Raw genomic sequence first — 22,085 nt, forward strand, 5'->3', positions numbered from 1 at the left:
AGGATCAGTACAGGATAAGTTATGTCATGTATGTACACAGTGACTGCACCAGCAGCAGAATAGTGAGTGCAGCTCTGGGGTATAATACAGGATGTAACTCAGGATCAGTACAGGATAAGTAATGTCATGTATGTACACAGTGACTGCACCAGCAGCGGAATAGTGAGTGCAGCTCTGGAGTATAATACAGGATGTAACTCAGGATCAGTACAGGATAAGTAATGTCATGTATGTACACAGTGACTGCACCAGCAGCAGAATAGTGAGTGCAGCTCTGGAGTATAATACAGGCTGTAACTCAGGATCAGTACAGGATAAGTAATGTCATGTATGTACACAGTGACTGCACCAGCAGCAGAATAGTGAGTGCAGCTCTGGGGTATAATACAGGATGTAACTCAGGATCAGTACAGGATAAGTAATGTCATGTATGTACACAGTGACTGCACCAGCAGCAGAATAGTGAGTGCAGCTCTGGGGTATAATACAGGATGTAACTCAGGATCAGTACAGGATAAGTAATGTCATGTATGTACACAGTGACTGCACCAGCAGCAGAATAGTGAGTGCAGCTCTGGGGTATAATACAGGATGTAACTCAGGATCAGTACAGGATAAGTAATGTCATGTATGTACACAGTGACTGCACCAGCAGCAGAATAGTGAGTGCAGCTCTGGAGTATAATACAGGATGTAACTCAGGATCAGTACAGGATAAGTAATGTCATGTATGTACACAGTGACTGCACCAGCAGCAGAATAGTGAGTGCAGCTCTGGAGTATAATACAGGATGTAACTCAGGATCAGTACAGGATAAGTAATGTCATGTATGTACACAGTGACTGCACCAGCAGCAGAATAGTGAGTGCAGCTCTGGGGTATAATACAGGATGTAACTCAGGATCAGTACAGGATAAGTAATGTCATGTATGTACACAGTGACTGCACCAGCAGCAGAATAGTGAGTGCAGCTCTGGGGTATAATACAGGATGTAACTCAGGATCAGTACAGGATAAGTAATGTCATGTATGTACACAGTGACTGCACCAGCAGCGGAATAGTGAGTGCAGCTCTGGAGTATAATACAGGATGTAACTCAGGATCAGTACAGGATAAGTAATGTCATGTATGTACACAGTGACTGCACCAGCAGCAGAATAGTGAGTGCAGCTCTGGAGTATAATAGTGGATAAGTAGTGTCATGTATGCACCCGGTGATGATCTTCCATTTCCTTCTTAGTGGAGCCAGAATTTAAGTACATCGCTAATATGCACGGCAATGAGATCCTGGGCCGGGAGCTGCTCATCCAATTGGCCGAGTTTCTATGTGAGGAATATCGAAACCACAATCAGCGGATCACCAACCTGATCCAAAACACCAGGATACACATTATGCCGTCCATGAATCCCGATGGATATGAAGTCGCGGCTGACCAGGTAGGTTGTAGCTTTTCCCCGTCTATGACCCGGCGCCTCCTGCTTTTATCTTGTGAAACATGAAATATTCTTCCGCTGCGATCCGGGTCCTTGTAGTGAAATGCGTCCGTTCTCCTCCAGGTGTGGAGCAGGAATGTCTTTGTTCCTTTACCCCCAGTGGAAATTAAAAACACAGTGCTGCCCCCCATGGACAGTGTTTGTGTACTGCAGTCCTGATCCTGGGGGGAGGGGGGAGCCATTTACGGGGGCGCTTCATTGGGATCTTTCCTAAAAATAGGAAGCATGATGTAGAGTTCTGGTTTGTACGGGGGGGGTTGGTCCCTGGTAAGAAAATTTGCACAAACATTTTGTCCAAGGAAGATGCACTTATGTTACTTGGAAAAGCTGCGGATCATCCTTTGGAGAACCATAGATAGAATTCAGGAACAACTATTGTGGCAAAGACACTTGCATGCTCGGCTTAGTCAAGGGGTGCATGTGTCTTCAAAGGAGAGAGGCCTCCAGACACTATCCAGCAGTCCATCCGACTCCACCATACACGTGCATGCCCGGCTCCACTGTGGATGTGCAACACCCCCCACCAGGGCCTTTTCTTGGCACCTCACACGCTCTATCAGTTATTTGTGGAGTTCCCCTTTAATCTCCCTCCACATTCCAGGGCACTTACCTTATTCGCCCTGAACAAGCTCCAGATTTACTGAGAATAAAAAATTCCTTTCTAACAATACAAAAAGCAAATCCAAGAGCTGAGAGGAGGAAGAAGCCGTCCCGTGTCTATGACAATAGCTCCATATACGGTATAATGGAGGGCGACTATGTGCGGCACGAGGAACGGATTAGGACCGCGCTGGAAATTCCATTGGCTGAAGAAGTGCTAATGGATTTGTCTGCTACCAGGAGACGCCATCCGCTTTTATTGTTTTCCGGAATATTTTGCTTGCTAAGATTTTGACAGCAGAAACTTCAGAGGGGAATTTTTGTGTAAAATGAAATAAAGGGAAAAATTAAAGGGAAAATTCCTTTAATTCGGCATTTGATAATCCAGAAAGTCGGATCACATCATTGTCATATAATCAGAATTTTCTATAAGATGATACAAAATTTCTTATAGTTTGGCACCTATTGGTTCTCAATGTTGCTAAAAGGGGGATATGAAAGAGGATATTCCATTGCTGGGGGCTCCACTGGGGGTCCCGAGTCGTCAATCTGGATATGTGTGTATACAGCAGTGGCGATTACGTATACACGACCACATCTCCAATCAGGGGCTTTGGACCTTATTCTAGTGATCAGGAGGGTTCCCAATGATCAAAATGTGGATATGTGATCTATTTTTCTTGGGACATCCCCTTTAATCGCATAAATATTAAAGGACATCTACCACCAGGATGAAGGATTGTAAACCCAGCGCACCGACATACTGGTGTGTGCCCCCACTGGCAGGATCTGCTGTTCCTTTAGCTTCCAAAGGCTTCTAAAATGATGCAAATGAGCCTAAGGGGTTCCGGGTGTTAATGGAACCTGGAGCCCCTTAGGCTCAATTGCATATATTTTTAACGCCTTAGGATAGCATAGGAATCTTAAAGGAAATTACCATGTGATGTGATGCAGTATGAAGCAAACATACCTTGAGAATGCTGTAGCTACACTGATGCAGGATCAGATCTTGGTTAATCCCTGTGCTGAGTGGTTTTGCAGATAAAACAGATATAACATTATGATAAGGAGGCTCTGTCGCTTCTATGGCTGATTCTTCCTAGCATGTGAGTTATTCTCTGCAGGAGAGGATGATGTAATCCCTGGGTTGTGCCTCAAGGCCTAATAATCAATTGCTGCACCATCCCCCAGCTGCTGTGTATGAGTGATCCAGCTCAGGTGGATTAGTCATGTCTTGACTAAGCTCCATTTGTAATTACCAGCTCTGTGGCCATGTTTATGTCAGCCAGCCTGACCCAGCTTTCCCAAGGTCCTGAATGTTATATCTGTTTTATCAGCAAAACCCCTCAGCTCAGGGATTAACCAAGATATGATCCTGCATCAGTGTAGCTACAGCATTCACAAGGTATGTTTGCTTCATAATGCATCACATCACATGGTAGGTTTCCTTTAAAGAAGAGCAGATCCTGCCAGGGGCGCACACCAGTATGTCAGTGCTTGGTTTACAATCCTTTATCCTGGTGGTAGAGGTCCTTTAATGTAAGGTAATAGTAAAAGTTTTTCCATTAGTCTTCTATTTCTCACGGCTTAATTATGTTCTCAAGTAACTTTTTGACATTTTTCTATGTTTTCTCATAATCCAGAATACGGCAGAATCCCTTTAACCCCTTCCTATTTTATACTTCTAGCCTTCCAAAAACTGTCAATTTTTTTTTTGTTTTTCCCCTTAATTTTTCCTGGCTTGTTTTTTTATTTTGTGGGACAAATTGTACATCCCACTGATACCATTCAACCAGCTCAATATCTGTGTGTGAGGAGTAAGACCTATGGTACAAAAATATATAAAGACCAAAATCTACTGACCCGTCACCTTCTTCCCAGGGGCCAGAGAACAATGGATATCTGACCGGGAGGAATAACTTCAAGGATGTGGATCTGAACCGGAACTTCCCTGATCTCAATACGGTCATGTACTACAACGAAAAACACGGAGGACCTAGTGACCACCTACCACTTCCTGACAACTGGAAGGAACAGGTAGGTCCATATATCCAGGAGAGACTTCTCTATCACTGAACTTTCTTTTATTTATTATATCATTTTCCAATATCCTTTCTGTATCAATTCCTCATGGTATTCTAGATCTCTGCTTGCTGTTATGTGATGTCACATAACAGGTGCACAGCTCGTTATATCCCTGGTCATGTGATGTCACACAGGTGCACGGCTCGTTATATCCCAGGTCATGTGATGTCACACAGGTGCACGGCTTGTTATATCCCTGGTCATGTGATGTAACACAGGTGCACGGCTCATTATATCCCTGGTCATGTGATGTCACACAGGTGCACGGCTCATTATATCACACGTCTCTGATTACGCTATAAAGAGACTTGCAGCTGTGTGACATCACATGACCAGGGATATAATGAGCCGTGCACCTGTGTGACATCACATGACCAGGGATATAACGAGCCGTGCACCTGTGTGACATCACATGACCAGGGATATAACGAGCCGTTCACCTGTGAGACATCACATGACCAGGGATATAATGAGCCGTGCACCTGTGTGACATCACATGACCAGGGATATAACGAGCCGTGCACCTGTGTGACATCACATGACCAGGGATATAATGAGCCGTGCACCTGTGTGACATCACATGATCAGGGATATAATGAGCCGTGCACCTGTGTGACATCACATGACCAGGGATATAATGAGCCGCGCACCTGTGTGACATCACATGACCAGGGATATAATGAGCTGTGCACCTGTGTGACATCACATGGCCAGGGATATAACGAGCCGTGCACCTGTGTGACATCACATGACCAGGGATATAATGAGCCGTGCACCTATGTGACGTCACATGACCAGGGATATAACGAGCCGCGCACCTGTGTGACATCACATGACCAGGGATATAATGAGCCGTGCACCTGTGTGACATCACATGACCAGGGATATAACGAGCCGTGCACCTGTGTGACATCACATGACCAGGGATATAACGAGCCGTTCACCTGTGAGACATCACATGACCAGGGATATAATGAGCCGTGCACCTGTGTGACATCACATGACCAGGGATATAACGAGCCGTGCACCTGTGTGACATCACATGACCAGGGATATAATGAGCCGTGCACCTGTGTGACATCACATGATCAGGGATATAATGAGCCGTGCACCTGTGTGACATCACATGACCAGGGATATAATGAGCCGCGCACCTGTGTGACATCACATGACCAGGGATATAATGAGCTGTGCACCTGTGTGACATCACATGGCCAGGGATATAACGAGCCGTGCACCTGTGTGACATCACATGACCAGGGATATAATGAGCCGTGCACCTATGTGACGTCACATGACCAGGGATATAACGAGCCGCGCACCTGTGTGACATCACATGACCAGGGATATAATGAGCCGTGCACCTATGTGACGTCACATGACCAGGGATATAACGAGCCGTGCACCTGTGTGACATCACATGACCAGGGATATAATGAGCCCTGTACCAGGTGTTTATCCACAGGAAGTAAACAATGAAGCTTCCTATAGAATGACAGCAAGCAGAGATCTAGAAAACGGTGATGAACTTATACAGAAAGTATTAACGTTTCATTATCAATTATTTGCTGAAATACAGAATGAAGACGACCCCTTAATGTTCCGTCTCCTACACTATGTGGCGGTTTCGCTCTTCATACATATGACCAAGAGGTCAGCGGTATAAATATAAGAACATTATCTTCCACTATCACAAGAGACGTGATTCACGTTCCATGATGTCTGCCGGGTCTCTGCAGCCTCTCTAGTTATCAGCCCGCGCTCCTAATAAATCAGCCCGGACACGCGTCCTCCAGACGCCCCCAGCGTTATCTCTACAGTGTAATGAGGGGAGCCGGCCATGAAAATGGGATGAAAAGATTTTATCACTAAGTCACTATGGCTGAAGGTCCCCTCTGGACCAGAGGTTAGAAATCTTCACCTCTCCGGAAAACTACAACTCCCAGCAGGCCCTGACACATCTAGAGACGACCTCTACAAAAGTACAAAATGATTGGTTATTTATGAGTAGAAGAATTAAACACCAAATACTGACAGCACCTTCCCCTACCCCAACTCTCGCCTGTAACTCGCCTTGTTTCACCAATTCTGCCACAATTTGTATTATTGTTCCCAGGCATCGAGTCTTAACTACTTCATCTACAGCACAGTCTTTAATCCCTTGGACCTTACCTTTAATTATTACTATCAGTTGACTTAAAGGAAACCTACAACCTCGGATCTACCTAGTAAGGTAGGTCGGGTGGTAGGTGCCTCTATTCAAGGTGTGGATTAGACCTTTTAAGGGCTAATCCTCACGTCTCCGCAATCTTTTTATTACTTTTATTTCCCAAATATGCAGATATTTCTAAGAGGCTCCTGGGGCGTGGAGTAGCTGGAGCTAAGGATACACGGGGCGGCTACTCCATGCCCCAGTAGTCTCTTTGATCCTCCTACCAGCATATCTGTGGCGCATAGCTGCGAGGAGCTGCGCACCCTTGTCCGGCTGCACAGTCACTGCTCCATAGCTACTGTGCATGCGCAGAACTCTGGCTTCGTGGACGAGGGTGCGCAGGTCCTCGTAGCTGCGCCGAAGACATCTGTTAGGAGGGTCTAAGAGGCTGGAGCTGAGGCTACACAGCGCGGCTACTACACACCCCAGTAGCCTCTTTGATCGTCCTACCAGATATCTTCGGCGTGCAGCTACGAGGAGCTGCGCACCCTCATCCGCAAAGCCTGCCATCTGCGCATGCGCAGTAGCTCTGGATTCGGAGCAGTGACTGCGAATGCGCGCCCGAATATATCTGGTAGAAGGATCAAAGAGACTACTGGGGGCGTGGAGTAGCCATGTCGTGTAGCCTCAGCTCCAGCTACTCCACCACCAGTAGCCACTTTAGAAAATCTGCATATTAGGGAAATAAAAGTTATAAAAAGATTGCGGGGACGTGAGGATTAGCCCTTAAAAGAACTCTCCTCACGTCCTATAGAGGCACCTACCACCCGACCTACCTTTATAGGCAGATCCGTGGTGGTAGGTTTCCTTTCATTTGTACCACTATTTTGCACCAAATTTTTGGCACATCCCCTTTTTAGCAAGCCCCATTTTCTTGGCCAACATCATAAAAGTGTCTAAAACACAATAAATGTGGCGGATGACTATTTAAATCAGAATTCTGTCCCATTTAGTTTATCTAATCAAAAACTTGATGGTTGTGAGTCCCACCTCTAGGACCTGGACCTGTGTCGAGAACCATGGTCAGTGCATGGACCAAGTGGTGACTATTTGTTTTGATATGTTCCACACTCCAATAACCTTGAAGGGAGAGTTGCTTGCTCCCCAAGGTCATGGGATCGGGTTTAGTGGTCCCCGTTCTCAACATAGATGGGCGACCCACATCCACCCAGTCCTGGGATATCGCATGTTTACTACTAGACTGTTGACTTTAAGTTTTTTCTCCCACATATGACCAGGTGGAACCAGAGACACTGGCCATAATCCACTGGATGGAGAGCTACAATTTTGTCCTTTCAGCGAACCTTCACGGAGGAGCCGTTGTAGCAAACTATCCATTCGATAAAACCAAAGACTTCCGGAGCAGAGGATACCGACGCTACACAAGTTATACGGCGACTCCGGACGACAAGCTCTTTAAATCGGTAATGAATTCCATTCTATTCGCCAATGTTCTGGAAACATCTGGATAACATGAGGTTCAGCTCACATCCCACCATGTCATAAAACCATATGCACATCATTATTGCCTCTAAATAGTAACAGGAAGGGGGGCTGCAGGCAACTTGTAGTAGTTCAGAAGAGGTTCAAGCTGGAAGCTCCAGATCCTGTTCTTTCAGACACTTCAGGGCATATGGACACCAGAGAGGAGGTGAGGCAGCACACAGGGTCTATTAGCTGGAGGGTCTCTTGGCAGGCCCATGTTGATGACCTCTGAAGAGAAAAGGTAAAATCCGTTTCAATGCCCTCTATGTATAAGCTCTAGAAAATAAACCTGTCTTGGTCAACTGAAACACTCGGGCAACAGGGTCCACCCTACAACTATTCACCAGTACAAGTGTAGGTCTACTGGAAATGTCCTCCTAAGCCCAGACTAGAAGAATAATTGAATAACAACCACTCCTTACACTAGTAACTAGTGGTTTGGTCCACTATCATGAGGTTGTCCCACCCATGGGTCTCATTGTGGTTGGAGTCTTCTCAGAAGATTGAGAAGATATTTCCAGCTATACCACCATCAGTATGAAACAAGAACAGTGACCACTACAGCAAAACCTAGTCATTGTCATCTAGTACCTATAATAAACCTCATGGTCAGGACGTGCGTCATCCCAAACACGCTGCGCTTTATGCTCTGCAACCACAGACTCAAAATACATCAACTAAGCGAGAACTGATTGTGAAGGGTCACATATTCGCTGTTGGCCACAAGATCTAGAGGAGGAGCAGCTCTGAGGCCCCGATTATATTTACTGACCTAAATATAGGATCTGCTTTACTATGGAGATGTAAGTGCATTGAATCACTCATGTACCTACAACTTGCAGCCACTATTCTGATGAGGATGATGATGGTGCCACCACCGTAGAGATTGATCCTTCTTGACATCTGTTTTGAGCCATATGACCATTTTGGAGTCATAGTGGGTGACCTATGATGGGACATCTGGATCTATGATTGACCTTTGTTGGACACCATATTTGAGGAAGTGAAACCAAGCTGTGTGACGATTATTCTTCAGATAACGTTGCTGTGTGATACATCTTGTAAATTTCTTAGGAAGGAGAAGATGTAAAATCCAGTTCTCGTTTCTCGACTCGTTGAAATATACTGGGGCAGATTTACTTACCCGGTCCAGTCGCGATCCCGAGGCGGGTTGTCCAACGGGGATTTGGGTCAGGCATGATTCACTAAGATCATGCGACCGATATCCTGCATGTGTCGCTTCCCCGCTGAAGTCTGCCGGAGTTCACCTTCTTCTTCCTGGTGCATGTGAGTGCTGATCTTGCGACACATTTCATTTTTTAAATTCTGCGGTTTTTCCAAATCCGTCTGGTTGTCCGATGGCCATGCCCCCCAATTCCTGTTGCGTGCAAGCACGGGCCGATGCGCAACAATCCAATCGCGTGCGCCAAAAACCCGGGGCAATTCGGCGCAAAACAGAAATATTTGGGAAAACCTGACGGAATTGTGGTCCGTGGACCCTTACTAAATGTGCCCCACTATTTATTTCATGATATTTAAAAAGGCAGAATCATGCAAAGTCGCCCTATGGACCTGCGCGTTTTGAGCTTACGCATGGTCAAGGTCAAGCTCAAGCCATGAGTAAGAACTGAATAACAACGTTTGAAACGCGCAGGTCCATAGGGCGACTTTACGTGATTCTGCCTTTTTAAATATCATGAAATAAATATTATGTTTCAACGAGACAAGAAATGAGATCCCGATTCTACATCCTCTACTTCCTAAATTGCTTGGTCAATACGGCCTCCTTTTCCATGCATCAGACTCTACAAGAGGACACTATGGGGCACATTTACTTACCCGGTCCTGTCGCAATCCAGTGGCGCGTTCGGGTCTTCCGACGATTCACTAAGGTCATGTGCCCGATATCCACTAGGTGTCGCTGCTGTGCCGAGGTCCACCATCCTTTTCCTGGTGCATGTAAGTGTGGGTCAAGCGACACTTTTTTTCTTTTAAATAGCGCGATTTTTATGAATCCGTCGCCCCCCGATTTCCGTCGCATGGAAGGCGGCGCTGATGTGACACAATCCGATCGCGTGCGCCAAAAACCCGGGGCAATTCGGTGCAAAACGGAAAAATTCTGAAAACCCGACGGAAAAACGCGATTCGGACCCTTAGTAAATGTGCCCCTATATCTAACATACGGAATCTCCGTGAGGGACCGGATGTTCAGTAAAAAATTTATCTGTAGGTCCAGAAAAAATTCTTAGACATTTCTTACACCCTCCTTTCACATACGAATTCTCAGTGATAATCGGTGATCTTGCTGTAAGTGCTACATTTCCCTACATCGCCACCAATGGAAGAATGATATATTGCATGGTACCTATCATAATTCATGGATTCATTGGATCTCCCTCTACTGAATATGTTGTATCAAGCTTAAAACCTAAAACCTCCCATAAATTCTCTGATGGGTAATGAAGACTGATGTACAAATATCCCATGTTCCATGGTCTGAATAACCAGAAGATTAGGATTAGGATTTTGTAGTAGTTGAGGCCCCCGGACATTTCGTGTCTGGACGCACGCGGTGCTATAATTGATCCTTTTTACTCACTTGTGCAGTGTTCGAGGCCTCCTGACATATGTCTCCCATTATAGTGTTTTGGTTTTCAGTGTCTATTGGATTTTTCCCCAAAGTTTATATTATTTTATGGCTGATGAGTGATGAGTGCTTCCACTGCATAGACACAAACTAAAATATTTCAACTCTCCTTAAAGGGCTCAAACCCTGTAACATGGAATATATTATGGAAATCTGAATTAACATAGGGTGGTCCTAATATTTTGGTAGGAATTACATTATGGATGACCTTCATTACACAGTCTATTGATTTTAATGGAACCCGTGTAATACCCCAGTTCTCCTGTGGGGGCACTGCAGGAAAAGTAAACACTTATTCCCAGCTGATTTCTTTAGGTCCCTATAGGTGGAAACTTTACAAAGAGCTTCTGTCAAGGGAAACAAGTAGGGTTTGTTCGACATGGACCTGCCCTTTAGCCCCAAATTTACCGCACGTTATTTTTAGGTTTGTGAAGCACTGGGAACCATTGGATGAATTAATATTGGTCTTATTTGGACCTTCTCTTTACAGCTTGCAATCGCTTATTCGTACGCCCATAGCTGGATGAACCATGGCTGGAACTGTGGCGACTACTTCCCGGATGGCATCACCAATGGGGCGTCCTGGTATTCCCTCTCCAAAGGTAACCAACTATCCCAAATACTCCAATACCACGTTCCTCTTGTCCACAGCCCCCCCCCCCCCCCCATGCCAGTAGTTTTCGGATACAATGACAGAAACCAGAATAAACCACTGCCGGGTCACAGCATCAAAAGTGCTGAAACGTAAATATTTGTAATATTTCAGATTTTGTTACATTTTATGAAATTGTTACAGTGAAAATACAAAAAACTTGACTGTTTAAGGTCATGGGAGGCGAAACCGAGCAAATGCCTAAAATAGTTAATGAGATTATTTGGAGGGTTGTGAATTATTACTGACACATTAAATACTTGGGCAGCCGATACCGCAACATTCCAGGTCCGGAATTAATTATTCCGCCAAATCCGGCACAAAGACGAGGAGTTTGCTTTATCACCACTGATTGCAGATTTCTACATTTTCCAGCTACAGTAAAGTGGTTGTATTTTACTCGTGTGGCTTAAAGGAAATTTACCACCAGGATGAAGGATTGTAAACCAAGCACACTAATATACTGGTGTGCGCCCCCTCTGGCAGGATCTGCTCTTCATTAAGCTTATTATGCCCTGTTTTCTTGTTTTTTGTTTTAAAAAAAAGGATTTTAAATTATGCAAATGAGCCTAAGGGGATCCAGGCTCCATTAACATCTATGGAGTCTGGAGCCCCACAGGCTCATTCGCATAATTGCTTGGACTCAACCAGGGCATTGAGGTCTCCACGGATCACATGATATTTCAGGCTGGGGATTCGTAAAGCAGGAGGAGAGGTGGAGCCGGCAGCTGCAGGGAGAGGTGCAGGAGGCCACATTGCTGCTCTGATATATTCAGTCACATGACATCTGGAAGGGAAAGCCAGGATTGTATTGCTTCATTTTCACAGAAGGTTTACTGTGCAAGTAATTTTACCTGTATCCCAATATGTAAGTATATGCAAAACCAGCAGCCCCTTACTTAAGGGGGTTTTCCAACAAAACAAGTTAGGCCTAACTTGCTGATCGTGGGGGTGGGGCCTAACCTCCTGATCAGTGGGGGAGGGGCCTAACTTGCTCATCGGTGGGGGTGGGGCCTAACTTGCTGATCGGTGGCAGTAGGGCCTAACTTGCTCATCGTGGTGGTGGGGCCTAACTTGCTGATCGGTGACGGTAGGGCCTAACATGCTGATCGGTGGCGGTAGGGCCTAACTTGCTGATCGGTGGCGGTAGGGCCTAACTTGCTGATCGGTGGCGGTAGGGCCTAACATGCTGATCGGTGGCGGTAGGGCCTAACATGCTGATCGGTGGGGGTAGGGCCTAACCTCCTGATCAGTGGGGGTGGGGCCTACTTGCTCATCGGTTGGGGCCTAACTTGCTGATCGGTGGGGGTAGGGCCTAACTTGCTGATCGGTGGGGGTAGGGCCTAACTTGCTGATCGGTGGGGGTGGGACCTAACTTGCTGATCGGTGGGGGTAGGGCCTAACTTGCTGATCGGTGGGGGTAGGGCCTAACTTGCTGATCGGTGGGGGTGGGGCCTAACTTGCTGATCGTGGGGGTAGGGCCTAACTTGCTAATCGGTGGAGGTAGGGTCTAACCTCCTGATCAGTGGGGGTGGGGCCTAACTTCCTGATCGTGGGTGTGGGGCCTAACCTGCTCATGGGTGGGGGTGGGGCCTAAATTGCTCATGGGTGGGGGTGGGGCCTAACTTACTGATCGTGGGGGTAGGGCCTAACTTGCTGATCGGTGGCGGTAGGGCCTAACTTGCTGATCGGTGGGGGTGGGGCCTAACTTGCTGATCGTGGGGGTAGGGCCTAACATGCTAATCGGTGGGGGTGGGGCCTAAATTGCTCATGGGTGGGGGTGGGGCCTAACTTACTGATCGTGGGGGTGGGGCCTAACTTGCTGATCGGTGGGGGTAGGGCCAGACTTGCTCATCGGTGGGGGTGGAGCCTAACTTGCTGATCGGTGGGGGTAGGGCCTAACATGCTGATCGGTGGGGGTAGGGCCTAACTTGCTAATCGGTGGAGGTAGGGTCTAACCTCCTGATCAGTGGGGGTGGGGCCTAACTTCCTGATCGTGGGGGTGGGGCCTAACCTGCTCATGGGTGGGGGTGGGGCCTAAATTGCTCATGGGTGGGGGTGGGGCCTAACTTACTGATCGTGGGGGTGGGGCCTAACTTGCTGATCGGTGGGGGTAGGGCCAAACTTGCTCATCGGTGGGGGTGGGGCCTAACTTGCTGATCGGTGGGGGTAGGGCCTAACATGCTGATCGGTGGGAGTAGGGCCTAACTTGCTGATCGGTGGAGGTAGGGCCTAACTTGCTCATTTGTGGGGGTGGGGGTGGGGCCTAACTTGCTGATCGGTGGAGGTGGGGCCTAACTTGCTGATTGGTGGGGGTCTCAGTGGTAAGACCCCCACACATCATGAGATCGATGGGTTACGATGTTCCTCCGCCGGTCCCTCATTGCTCCCCAAGATGAGCAATCGTCCAGTGACGAGGACCCGAGGACCAAGTGACAAGGACATTGGACTTCTTTTCTCTTGGTGGGGCCTAAATTGCTCATGGGTGGGGGTGGGGCCTAACTTACTGATCAGTGGAGGTAGGGCCTAACTTGCTCATCGGTGGGGGTGGGGGTGGGGCCTAACTTGCTGATCGGTGGAGGTGGGGCCTAACTTGCTGATTGGTGGGGGTCTCAGTGGTAAGACCCCCACACATCATGAGATCGATGGGTTACGATGTTCCTCCGCCGGTCCCTCATTGCTCCCCAAGATGAGCAATCGTCCAGCGACGAGGACCCGAGGACCAAGTGACAAGGACATTGGACTTCTTTTCTCTTGATCTGTGGGGGTCTCATCTCTGAGACCCCCCACCGATCAGCAAGTTAGGATAGGGCCTAACTTCTTTCATAGGAAAACCCCTTTAAGGACACTCGATTATTACATTAAGTAATAATCCTTGTTCCCATGACGGCAAAAAAATTCAGAAAATTCAATTTTTACTGGGAAAAAAAAATAATCTGTTACAATTATAAAATATACAGTTCCGACTTACATACAAATTCAACTTAAGAACAAGCCTACAGAACCCATCCTGTATATACAGACAATCCACACTCAGCTCGGTAAACTTGTAATTCCTCCAGCACTTTGTAGTAATCCGCAGCACAGATTTTCTAGTTGTTTTTGGAAACAGTCAGCATGGCACAGATGGGAGGGAGGAGCCTGTAAGCCACAAAGGAATGCTGGGAGATTTCAGCTCTGAGGTGTCAATTCAGCTTTGGACTGATATATTTAGTCAGTTTTGGCGCTATAGACGTGAAAGTCTCGCCAGATATCAGGAATCCTGACAAAGAAATCAACCCCCAGATGTCAATAAATGAAGTTATTATTATAATGAGAAATGACACATGAAGAAAGAGAGATGCAAAAAGCCACGAAAACTCATGACACCGGCTGGAATCTGTCAGTGATGAGGAAGCAATTCTGTCACATAGTGAGAAATAATATGATTGGGCCTATAAAAAAGTGTCCAATAGAAAACCAGGGGGAGGAGCTAAAACTCAGAGTTCTCAATGGAACCTTCATGGTTTAAAAAGTATCAGTGTAGAAGAAGGGGCCAAAATCAGAGCTGATCAATGGATGTCACTAGTATCTCCGCACAGGAGGCCCAGGGTACCAAGTATGAAAGGAAATCTCCCATCACTACCCATCCTGATAAACCAGGGGCATTACTCATATACCCAGGCTGTGGGATCTTCTTAAATTTCTTATCCATGGCCTCCTACCAACTTTTATAAGTATGCTAATGAGCCACAAGGGCTCTGGGGAGTGTTACCAGCACTCCTCTGTGCTGCAGCTTTACAGGCTGTTACACTGTGCAGGAGCACTTCCCCCCTCCCTCTGTGTGAGATTACATTAGATAGAGGGAGATGCTGTGGAAGCAGAGAGAGGGGAAAACAGTGTAACATCCTGTGAAGCTACAGCATGGAAGGGCTCTGGTAACGCCCCCAGATCCCCTCTGGCTCATTAGCATAATTATAAAAATTGATTATAGAAGGAAGGAGAACATGGATAACAAATAGAAGAATTTGCGGTGCCTGGATTCAGTGTCCCTGGTTTATCATGATGGATTTTTATGGTACATTTCCTTTACAGAGAATTAGCATGGAATTTTTTTTGTCTGCATCATACTACAGGCAGTCCCTGGGTTACGTACAAGATAGGGTCTAGAGGTTTGTTCTTAAGTTGAATTTGTATGTAAGTCGAAACTGTATATTTTATAATTGCAGTTCTAGACAAATCTAGACCTTACAGCTGATCATTACAGCCTGGGACTATAGTAATAGTAACACCAGAGGTCACAGTGGGCAGAGGGGTCCTTCTGTAACTGGGGGTCGTCTGTAAGTCGGGTGTCCTTAAGTAGGCGACTGCCTGTATATAAAAAAAGATTTCTCATTATGAGATTATTGGTGACATGTTCAGTTCTTATTTCACCTCCTGTTTGAGGAGTTTTGCCTGATTTTGCTTTCTTCTTGTGATGTGCAGGGATGCAGGACTTCAATTATCTGCATAAGAATTGCTTTGAGATTACCCTGGAGCTGAGCTGCAAAAAGTTTCCCCCGGAGGAGGAGCTGGAGATGGAATGGTTTGCTAACAGGGAAGCTCTCATCACATTCATAGAACAGGTAAAAATTTGGGGTAAAATTGGAAATTGTGACATTTGCTGCAGCATAAAAAGGACACAAAATAAGGAAAACAAAACCAGACAATGTATGTGCCACATCCCCCACCAGGGCCTTTTCTTGGGGCCTGGAGGCAGCCGGGGCCCAGAATACCGGAGTGTCTGACGGGTGCGGCCTAGGGCGTACTGATGTCACGGTGCTTGGTATAGGGACCGGAGGACTGTCCTACAGCCTGGCAGGCCTCCAGCAGTTGGTGTGTGCAAGAAATGTGGAGGGAGAGGCTGATGTACTGGTTCTCCCCCTAAGATCCAACCCCTGAGTGTCTGTAAGGTATGTCCCTGGGTAATGGATGGGAAGCCTGTGGTGGTATCCAGGGATCAGATGGAGGCAACGTTGTGCAAAATAATTCACGGTTCTTTATTGGAACAACTGTAGGCAACAGGCCAAAAGATTTCAGAACAGATGCCGGATTACTGGAGTGGTCATGGAGAGTGATCCTCAGGAGTAGATTCACCAGCCTGGTAGTAGGTGCAGGCTGGGGGGTAGCTGTGTCCAGGTATGGAAGCTGCAGCTTTGTCCTGGGTGTTCTGTGTGTGGCACTGAAGGTGTGCGTCACGCTGTCTCTCTGGTCACTGACAATCTGCAAGGTGTACTCTCTAGGGAAAGCCCTTGCCCCTTCCTGTCATTCCCTGGTCAGGTGGTGGCTCACTCTCCAATCACACTCCAGTTCACATGGAAGAATATAATTGGATAAGAAACATCACATACCTTAACCCTTGCTGTACAGGCAGGGTCTAAAACTACTGAGGCCTAACACTGACTGCATGCTCCCTGAGACGAGTTTACCTGCTGGGGAGATATAGATAAAGGGCCTCATTCGCAACACTCGACTGCCTGTACGTTGGCAGGGGCGTTGCATTTGTATGTAGACTTCTTGTAGAAATCTTGGGGCACATACTGATTTGCATACAATTTGCATATGGGCCTGCACTGGGAGGATACAGATAGAGTCATTTTGCAAACAACTAGCTCAAGCATATAGAAGAATTTCTGCAAAAACATTACTGTGGGTATGTTCACCTTTAACAACACATTGTACAACTACTACAGAGTCTTGCAGAGCGCGGAGGTTGTATTGCAGAGCGTGGAATCGTATAGAGCAGGTTTGGCAGAGCATGGAGTCGTATAGAGCAGGTATGGCAGAGCATGGGGTAGTATAGAGCAGGTATGGCAGAGCATGGAGTCGTATAGAGCAGGTATGGCAGAGCATGGAGTCGTATAGAGCAGGTATGGCAGAGCATGGAGTCGTATAGAGCAGGTATGGCAGAGCATGGAGTTGTATAGAGCAGGTATGGCAGAGCATGGAGTCGTATAGAGCAGGCATGGCAGAGCATGGAGTCGTATAGAGCAGGTATGGCGGAGCATGGAGTAGTATAGAGCAGGTATGGCGGAGCATGGAGTCGTATAGAGCAGGTATGGCAGAGCATGGAGTCGTATAGAGCAGGTATGGCAGGGCATGGAGTAGTATAGAGCAGGTATGGCGGAGCATGGAGTCGTATAGAGCAGATATGGCAGAGCATGGAGTCGTATAGAGCAGGTCTGGCAGAGCATGGAGTCGTATAGAGCAGGTATGGCAGAGCATGGATTCGTATAGAGCAGGTATGGCAGAGCATGGAGTCGTATAGAGCAGGTATGGCAGAGCATGGAGTCGTATAGAGCAGGCATGGCAGAGCATGGAGTCGTATAGAGCAGGCATGGCAGAGCATGGAGTCGTATAGAGCAGGTATGGCAGAGCATGGAGTCGTATAGAGCAGGTATGGCAGAGCATGGAGTCGTATAGAGCAGGTATGGCGGAGCATGGAGTCGTATGGCGGAGCATGGAGTCGTGTAGAGCAGGTATGGCGGAGCATGGAGTCGTATAGAGCAGGTATGGCAGAGCATGGAGTCGTATAGAGCAGGTATGGCAGAGCATGGAGTCGTATAGAGCAGGTATGGCAGAGCATGGAGTCGTATAGAGCAGGTATGGCAGAGCATGGAGTCGTATAGAGCAGGTATGGCAGAGCATGGAGTCGTATAGAGCAGGTATGGCAGAGCATGGAGTCGTATAGAGCAGGTATGGCAGAGCATGGAGTCGTATAGAGCAGGTATGGCAGAGCATGGAGTTGTATAGAGCAGGTATGGCAGAGTTGTATAAGCACAGCGCTCTGCACGTTACAACATTTTCCACCCTCCTGCATGTCAGTAAAATGCTTCTGTGTAATTAGGGGTCACCCAGGTCGCCATATGCAGAGACTCCCATAAATGAGCAGCTTTCATCCGCAGACCTTACATTAAGGATTTACCTATAAGCCAAGACTGAAGTAACCGGGAGAGGAAACAGAAAGAGGAAGCGGAGAACACTCAGGTTACACATCGTGGTCCCTACTCGCCCCAGGCCACGGGAGCCGCGTACACTGCGCCCTTGTTGGGTGTCCGGCAAACACAGAACAGACGTCGCTCAGTGATACATCTGGTTTTATAGGCCCCAAAACGCGGCGTCCTTCACTGGCGGTGGTCGTACGGGAGAGGAAGAATTGTCTCTGTGTTCTTTGGGCCAAGCAGGAATTGGGGCATTTATACACACAGACGCTTTGTGCGGGGCGGTGCGGGCCAAGGGGTCTGGACGTCTTATAGCGGAGCACGTAATTTAATGTGACACTTTGATTCGCAAATCATTTACTCCATGGGCAGGATTGTAAAGAAGTGTTTCCCCTGTGAGCCCCGAGCTCAGTCCCTTTTCTCTACCAAAATTCTGTATGTAATTAGTTTTGTCCTGGAGGAATATCTGGGGCGGCAGCCGCCATCATCTCCCTTATTTTATATATATAATCGTGTTATATCCATGACCATATGTGCGCATGGAAAGATTTCTGCTATTGTCTATATGTAAACAGCAGAGGATTTGGCTATAACACATCCCATGCAATTTCCCGGGGCCCCTGGACACCATGGGGCCCCACTCCGAATGTTAAAATAATGCCTCAATGGGGGACAGGCCGCTTCCCATGAAACAAACGGGATGTGTATATCTTTAAGGGGTCCCCAAGACATAACCAAAAAGCAATGTTCAAGGATGCAGAATTTGGTGGAGTGTCGGATGAATAAGATCCTGATAAATGACACCTCCGCTGATTTCCACGGCTGCTACCTAAATATCCGATATAATTTTGTTCATCTAAATGGCTGAAATATTAGGCCCTTATGAGAAACTAGGCACAAAATGTTACTTCAACCAATGTCATGTGAAACTTTCTTGTTTATAGGTCAAAGAATTGATCCGGCTTGGCTCATCCGTGATCCAGCCAGCCACTTGGCGACAGTCACCCAGCGAAATAGAGACAAACAAAAATAATGTTTATTTTATGTGTTTTTTTATTTGCCTAGGTTCACAGAGGGATAAAAGGGATGGTGACAGATGAGAATAATAACGCCATCGCCAACGCTGTCATCTCCATCGCGGGCATTAAACATAACATCCATTCCGGTACGTGCAGCCTCAGACTTTTCTACTTTACCCTACACCTAATGTTATTGACTGATGTATTCCTATGTGATTCCTATAGGAGAAGGAGGGGATTATTTCCGTCTGTTAGTACCAGACACGTACACGGTGACGGCGTCCGCAGATGGCTACTATGCTAAGACCGCGACTGTGGTAGTCGGTCCGGATGAGCCGACGCTGGTGAGTTTTTACAGGGGAAGGTTTATAAGGGATGTGGAAGGGCACTGAAAATGGAGACATGCACCAATAGATGATATCTTAGTACGTAGTAGGGGGGCAGGAGTTGAGCCTCTTGCCTCAGACAGCATCACCTTCTAGAAGGTGTTGAGATATGGTCAAATGCTACTCAATGTTTATATAAGACATATATACAAGGAAACCAACCTTGGTTGAAGCTTCTTTGAATGTTCCCTACTGAAATTGATAGAACCTTTTAACAAAAGTCCAAAAAATGACCAAAAGTTGTCCCGTCGAGCGTCAACTCACCACGACATGTACTCAACTTATCTCTCTTTCATCGTCAGCTGCATTTCCAGTTAAAGAAGGAGAAGGTGTCGTCCAATTCCAGGGAGAAGCTTCCTTCAAGAAACCTCAACTCCAAGAACCACATACGAAAAGTCGTTCCCCGATCAGCCGACCGAAGGAAAGGAAGATGAAGGCATCGCACGGTTTTGGTTGGGGGTGGTGGGGGGGGACAGGGTCTTCAGTCACACAACATCACTTCATACTTTCCAAGGACTTGAGGAGCCAGTAGACCACATTAAAACACTAAGACAGAAAATCTAAGATCACGCACCGTCTAGATATTCTATAACATGTATTTATGCCAGAGGAAATATTGCGTTATAGGGTTAATCATTCCGGAATGACATCATAGAGAAGACAGTCTGTATATAAGCTTCATTGTATCACAATCCTGTAACTGCTTCCTATATTCTCCCATAGCCACTACCCTGCGCTTACTGCTACATCTAATGGACAAAACCAGTGGATCATGGGGGTCCCAGGTGTTGGATCCGGTTTCGATGGCCTATCGGTCATCACTATTACATTCCCAGGAAACCCATTCGGAAGAAACAGTTATTGCCAAATAATTCCCTTCTAAGAAGTTATTAATGATGCAATTCCTTATCTTTCCTGCGGAGGCACTGCAGGCAAATTGAACACCCTCAAAATTTTTAGCGGTCATCAATAGAAAATGTTTCCTTCCTTCTTGAGCAAATTAGGTAATGTTACGGGATGTGGCTATTAGGGTCACTGCCTCCAGCCCACCTACAGCTCTTCTCATCCATTGGGTTCTTTGCATGATCTGGATCTTGTGGCCAGAATGTAGACATTAGAGCGCATGCAATGTTATTGGAAGGCAGGTGGTGGTCATCAGGCTACATTTCCTTTATATGGTGCTAAAGGTCAACCCAGACATTTCCCCATAACCTCCATATTACACATATACAGACGGGTGGTGAACATTTCGCATGACCTTTTGTATTTGCATACGGAAGCAACTATTGAACGCGCACAGATCATTCCATATGTGTATAAATAAAAGTATATTGTGTTTTTTATTTAACTTTCTAGTCCGTGGTGGTGATATAAGATGCGGATACACAGATCCGATATGATCAGGATACACAATCAGGATATCCAGGATCAGGATACACATAGTAGGAAGTGGAAAAGACAATGGCACCAAGACTCCGACTATTCACTTTAATGGACACATTGGGGCTCATTTACTTATCCGGTCCTGTCGCGGCACGTTCTCCGACGAGGATTCGGGTCTTCCAGCGATTCACTAAGGTCGTGCGCCCGATATCCACCAGGTGTCACTGCTGCGCTGAGGTCCACCGAGGTCTGCCAGAGTTCACCATCCTATTCCTGGTGCATGTAACTGTGGGTCAAGCGACACTTTTTTTAAAAAATGTGTGCGATTTTTCCGAATCCGTTGTTTTTTTTTTTACGATGGCCACACCCCCGGTTTTCGTCTCATGCAAGCCGGCACCGATGCGACACAATCCGATCGCGTACGCCAAAAACCCGGGGCAATTCGGCGCAAAATGATAAATCGGAAAAACGCAATTCGGACCCTTAGTAAATGTGCCCCAATGGGACTCATTTACTTTCCTGTACACTGGAGTTCACAGAAAGTGCATTGTCCTGCGATAATTCACTGCGCCGCGATTTTGTGCCCGATATCCTGCATGTGTCGCTTCCCCGCTCAGGTCCCCGGAGTTCACCTTCTTCTTCCTGGTGCATGTAAGTGCATTGTCCGTGTATAATGCGCTGTGCAGGGAGTCACTAAGATCCTGCGCCTGATATCCTGCATGTGTCGCTTCCCCGCTCAGGTCCCCGGAGTTCACCTTCTTCTTCCTGGTGCATGTAAGTGCATTGTCCGTGTATAATGCGCTGTGCGGGGAGTCACTAAGATCCTGCGCCTGATATCCTGCATGTGTCACTTCCCCGCTCAGGTCCCCGGAGTTCACCTTCTTCTTCCTGGTGCATGTAAGTGCATTGTCCGTGTATAATGCGCTGTGCGGGGAGTCACTAAGATCCTGCGCCTGATATCCTGCATGTGTCGCTTCCCCACTCAGGTCCCTGGAGTTCACCTTCTTCTTCCTGGTGCATGTAAGTGCATTGTCCGTGTATAATGCGCTGTGCGGGGAGTCACTAAGATTGTGCGCCCGATATCCTGCATGTGTCACTTCCCCGCTCAGGTCCCCGGATTCACCTTCTTCTTCCCGGTGCATGTAAGTGCATTGTCCGTGT

At 47.0% G+C, this 22,085-nt stretch overlaps 1 protein-coding gene across 1 annotated transcript in view; it reads left to right on the top strand.

Moving 5' to 3' along the window:
• CPN1 (carboxypeptidase N subunit 1) overlaps window positions 1–20,889 on the top strand; it is a 23,871-nt gene extending 2,982 nt beyond the window's left edge. Inside the window, exons 2-9 of the mRNA XM_072129986.1 lie at window positions 1,243–1,439; window positions 3,978–4,133; window positions 7,632–7,817; window positions 11,016–11,127; window positions 15,642–15,781; window positions 19,202–19,301; window positions 19,381–19,499; window positions 19,844–20,889. Coding sequence (XP_071986087.1) covers window positions 1,243–1,439; window positions 3,978–4,133; window positions 7,632–7,817; window positions 11,016–11,127; window positions 15,642–15,781; window positions 19,202–19,301; window positions 19,381–19,499; window positions 19,844–19,975 — 1,142 coding nt within the window. The 3' untranslated portion in view covers window positions 19,976–20,889. The remainder of the gene's footprint in view (window positions 1–1,242; window positions 1,440–3,977; window positions 4,134–7,631; window positions 7,818–11,015; window positions 11,128–15,641; window positions 15,782–19,201; window positions 19,302–19,380; window positions 19,500–19,843) is intronic.
• Window positions 20,890–22,085: the final 1,196 nt, after the last annotated feature.

Source organism: Engystomops pustulosus, chromosome 11 (assembly GCF_040894005.1).
Source record: "Engystomops pustulosus chromosome 11, aEngPut4.maternal, whole genome shotgun sequence".
Classification (NCBI taxonomy): domain Eukaryota; kingdom Metazoa; phylum Chordata; class Amphibia; order Anura; family Leptodactylidae; genus Engystomops; species Engystomops pustulosus.